Source organism: Seriola lalandi, unplaced genomic scaffold (genome assembly GCF_002814215.2).
Source record: "Seriola lalandi dorsalis isolate HSWRI2012SDOR001 ecotype SW California unplaced genomic scaffold, Sedor1 jcf7180002054885, whole genome shotgun sequence".
NCBI lineage: Eukaryota > Metazoa > Chordata > Actinopteri > Carangiformes > Carangidae > Seriola > Seriola lalandi.
Genome location: NW_019525437.1, coordinates 2,269,765 through 2,275,028, shown reverse-complemented (window position 1 = coordinate 2,275,028; position 5,264 = coordinate 2,269,765). Strand labels below are relative to the sequence as shown.

General features: G+C 40.2%; 1 protein-coding gene across 1 annotated transcript in view; it reads left to right on the top strand.

Annotated features, from left to right (window-relative positions):
* The window catches only part of patj (PATJ crumbs cell polarity complex component), a 127,809-nt gene that overhangs the window by 89,861 nt on the left and 32,684 nt on the right, over nt 1-5,264 (top strand). The window contains exon 30 of the mRNA XM_087179996.1: nt 2,623-2,819. Coding sequence (XP_087036122.1) covers nt 2,623-2,819 — 197 coding nt within the window. The remainder of the gene's footprint in view (nt 1-2,622; nt 2,820-5,264) is intronic.

The following is a 5,264-nucleotide window of genomic DNA, read 5'->3' as shown; positions in this document are numbered from 1 at the left end:
GGTGGGGGTGGGGGCGTGGGGGTACAGGCATCAGGACAGAAAACAAAGAGACAGTGACCTGTATCATCAGTCCACCTTCAGGTAACATTCAGAGCCTCCTGCAGCGATTTATTTCACTGACATTAACTGGATGATACAATACAATGAATATTATTTTCACTCTCACTAAATGATGATTATTTTCTCAGGGTTAATGAAGGTCACAGAGCAGAAATAAACTATGAGCTCAAAGACCTACGACCTTTCTGCTCTGCAGAGCGTCCATAGTTTGTGTCTGATAGTTTCTATTAGTGTCAGCTTGTCTGTCACAGTTAAATGATTAATGTGATCAGAAGTTTGATTCTTAAATATCAAGTTTCATCTTTTAACAGATGATAAACGATTAGTGATATAACTAAGTGATATAGTTTATTCCAACAAACAATCTTAAAATAGCATTTAAGATTTGATGACAGATTCAGAGCTGGATTCAGTTAAATGCTGTCAAACATCCCCAGTCACATGTGAACACAGAGAGGTTTTCAGTGGTTCTTTCTGAGCAAATCATTATCACTGATGTCCGTCAGAGACAAAGATAATTTGCCTCTTGTTCAGGGAGGACATGAAGGTCGGCTGCTTTAAAACCCTGAGTAACCAATTCCAGCAATTTGTGTCAACAACTAAGTCATAACTCAGTCCAATCTGAAGACATACACTTGAAACACACATTTTTAGATTCAGTGTGACTTTCACTTTCCAAGGACATCAACTGATGTCCATCACAGATAAACCCCCATAAATCCCTTAAAATCATAGAAAGAGAGGCTGCAGAACTTCAGAACTGATCAAGTTACAGTTGTCTGAACATCTTGATACACCGCAGACAGCAGCTGATCACAGTGAATTCAGCTGCTGTTAATGGAGACGATCTGGTAAAATATAAACAGATATATCCTAAAGTTAGAATCACCTCCTGGTGGTCGTCTGTCTCCTCCACTCAGACTAGTTTCAGGTTACATCCCTGTTTATCCAGAGTCATAAAAAATATGAACCATTTGTGTGAAATTTTGTCATGATTGCTTTGTGAGGTCACCGTGACCTTGACCTTTGAACACCAAAGTGTAATCGGTTCATCCTTGAGTCCGAGTGAACGTTTGTACCAAATTTGCAGGGATTCCCTTGAGGAGTTCTCGAGATATTGCGATCACAAAGCTAAATCATGTTTTGTGAGGTCACCGTGACCTTAACCTTTGACCTTTGACCACCAAAATCTAATCAGTTCATCCTTGAGTCCTAGTGAATGTTTGTGCCAAATTTGAAGAAGGTCCGTCAAGGTGTTATTGAGATATCGTGTCCACGAGAATGGGACGGACGGACAACTTGAAAACAATATGGCTGCTGCTCTGACTGTCGCCGGCACGGAGGAATAAAAACCACATCTCAATGGCAGCAGAAAATGGCTTAAGTGTTTTGTGTTTATCTGGAGGCAGGAGTCTGCTTCTGTGTCTCCTTCAGTCTGAGGTGATTCACTTTGTTCACCTAAACCACTTTATCTCTGTCCGGTGTGAACGCTTTTTCCTCAGATAACTGCAGTGACCTTTAAATCCTGTTACTGCGGACGCCGAGTGTTCACATCACAGCCGTCAGTTAGGAAACACACAGGCCTTCATATCTTCAGAGCAGCAGCTGTCAGGGAACAAAGACCAGGCGTCTGCAGCTTTGTGTTTGAGGAGAAGGTCAGGGAGCACGTGATCCCTCAGTTTGGGTTCAGCTCGTGTTGACTGTTGTGGTCGGACTGAATGTAGCTGCCGTGTTCCTGCTGTTAATCCTCTGTCAGCCTCATGATGTTTTTAACCTCCTTCATATTTCTCTCACGTTTCCTCTGATTGTTTCACAGACAGTTAAACAGCATTTTGTTTGACACCAGATTTAATTCTCTGCTCGTCTCCTCTTTCTCTTCTCATCCTCCTCTTCCTCCTCTCTCTCTCTCTGATATAATTATCTCCTCACCTCTTCTCCTTCACCTCTGAAATCCTCACTAATTCTCTCTCTCCTCCCCCTCCCTTCCTCATCACATTTTTCTCCTTATCACTTTTCTTCTTTATCTCCTTACCTCCACACTTCCCTCATCCCCCCTCCTTTGTTTCTTTTTTATTTTCTCTCTCTGTTTTATTTCCTCTTCACCTGCTTCTCTTTGTCTTTACTCCTCAACTTATCCCACCTCCATCTTCTCTCTCCTTCTTCTCTTCTTCCTTCACCTCTTTTTCCTCCTGTAGTTTTTTATATTTCCAAACACTTGTTCCATCTCATATGGCACAGCAATTCCTGATGGTGGTTTAAGTGGAGGCTCTGAGCCTCTCTTCTGATTGGCTGACTGTTTTCTGAGTGATCTAATAAAAGTATGGCAGATTTCAGGTAAACACTCAGAGAAACCAAATCCTGCAATCCTGTTTACCGTATGATATTTTCAGTGCAGTGATTCATTATGCAGCAGATTTGTGGCAGACACAGTTTTGAAAAGAGTCCATATCTGAGCTACACATATTTGGAGGTGAACCTTTCCTTGGTCATATACACCTGCCCCCGCCCCTTTAGGATTTTGGACCATGAGTCTGACTCCTCCTCTTCCTGTTGCTCCTGCAGAGCGTTGGTGTGAGCGTTATGGAGACCTGCCGGGGGAGCTGCTGTGCGTGGAGCTGGACAAGGAGCGCCAGGGTCTGGGTCTCAGCCTGGCGGGAAACAGGGATCGTTCCCGCCTCAGCATCTTTGTGGTGGGACTCAATCCCGGAGGACCGGCGGCTCGAGATGGACGCATCCGGGTCGGAGACGAGCTGCTGGAGGTGAGAAATCATGACCTGTCCATCACCTGTTCAATTACTTTACTTTGGAATAATTTACATGACATTACATCAAACATATGGACACCACCATGCTTCTGTGTTGTGCTCATATATTATCACCTTCAAATAAACAAATGAAACATTCATTGAGGAACATGCAGCATGTGGCCAAATAGAAATTGTTGCAGTATCAATAAAGATAGTTTTTCACACAGTCTGTCAAGATTAATCCCAGTTAAAGGACCTCAGCCTTCCAGAGTCCAAACAGTTCATTTACAGTTATGAGAAGAAACCATGACCAGTGTCTGTCTTTAGCGTTCACCACATACTTTTTAATTGTAGAGGCAGCAGATCAGAAAAAGCTCCTACCACTGTTTTATCAGGCAGAGACTGTTCTGTCATTTAGTCTGGAGGATTTGATTATTCACATCCTTTGCTGAAGTCAAAGTACTAATAGCACTCTGTAAAATACTCCATTAGAAATAGTAAATATACAGAAAGTAGAAGTGCTGCTAATGCAGAGAAATGCTCCTGTTTAGATTAGATCTGACACTGTGTTAATGTCTCAGCAGCATTTTACTGTTTTATGTCGGGCTTGAACAACAGTTGTTTTCATTATCGATTCATCTGCTGATTATTTTTTAATTAATCAATTGATTGTTTAGTTTGTTAATCTTCACACACACAAAAAAAACCTTCTCTGTGTTTGTGTTGTCCGACTGACAGACCAAACCTCAAACTCAGAATATATGTATGTGTAAGTATGTATGTGTGTGTGTATATATATATATATATATATATATATATATGTATGTAAACATGGGTATGTGACAGAATAGATATATATATATGATAATATGGTGTGGAGATACACATTATGATATGTAATAACTATACTATTGCTCAATCTATTGTTTTATGTATGCACTGTGTTCTCTGTTGGAGGGGGCAAAAGTTATAAGGTCAAAAAGTTTGTGTCAAAAAGTTTAAATAACAAGAAATATATACTGTTTCATTGACATTAACTGACACAATAAAGTATAAAAAAAGAAAAGAAAATATTCAGAATGATTAGAAGGAAAAAGCATCATATCGTCACAGTTCTGAAGCTGGAGCCACGAAATGTTTTCTTGCGTTTTCAACTTACTTATCATTTAAACGATAATGAAAATGGTTACGAATGAATTTTCCATTAGTCGACTAATCAATTAATCAATAATTATTTCAGCTCATCATGTACATACTGTAGGATATATTTAATAAAGTCTTCATGTGTTTATCTACAAGAATCTGAGTCTCCCTCTGAAATGTAGTGAAGTAACAGAAAATATAAATAAACTGAAGTACAGCATGTTTCCACCACTTACATCATTTACTCACAACCACATGACATAACATCACATCACATGATACAACACTGCCTCATGTCACAGCTGGAGATGAGACAAACACCATCACAACATCTGCAGAAAAATCAATAACCGGTGAGTGCATGAATGAGTGTTTGTGTGTGTGTGTGTGTGTGTGTTTGTGTGTGTGTGTGTGTGTGTATGTTTGTGTTTGTGTGGACTAGAGCAGCTGGAGGGAGATTTCCAATTCATCCATATAAATATTAAACACAGTCACTCTCTCTCTCTCTCCCTCTCTCCATGTGTCTCATGTGGCTTGCTCGCCCACTCCTCATCATTACAGCTGTGTCACAGGGTCCGTGAAAAATTGATGTTCAGCTGAGGAAAGCCTGGACAATTACAACACGCGCTAAAACACACAATGACACACACACACACACACACACACACGCTGAAAGCCATTTACATAGATGAAAGCTACATAGAGACACATTAGTGCAAAAATCTATATAATCAATACAGGACAATGCAGACACACACACACACACACACACACACACATACACACACATCCTGTAGCTGACATGTACAAAGAGAATAAAAACACAGAGAAAGAAAATGGAATAAAGAAAGGTTCATTTACAAATATATCTGTGTGTGTGTGTTTGTGTGTGTGTGTGTGTATGTAGGTGTGTGTGTGTGTGTGTGTGTGTGTGTGTGTGTAAATGAGATATTGATTTAACATTTGGTGGTGCTGGTAGCTTCTAATTGGCTAGTTTACAGCCTCACAGTTCAATGACCTTTCAATTAATGCCTGTAAAAGTGTAAGTGTAAGTGTGTGTGTGTGTGTGTGTGTAAATGAACTAATGAACTGATACAACAAACTGAGAAATCAGTGATGTTGTCATGGTGATGTTTCACTCTGTCTGTAATGTGTCAGATTTCTTGTGAATGTATAATTGTGTCTGTGTTAATAAAGTTAACTGAAAGCTTTTCTCGTTTCCTGACAGATTAACAATCAGATTCTGTATGGGCGGAGTCACCAGAACGCCTCGGCCATCATTAAGTGCGCCACCTCCAAGGTGAAACTCATCCT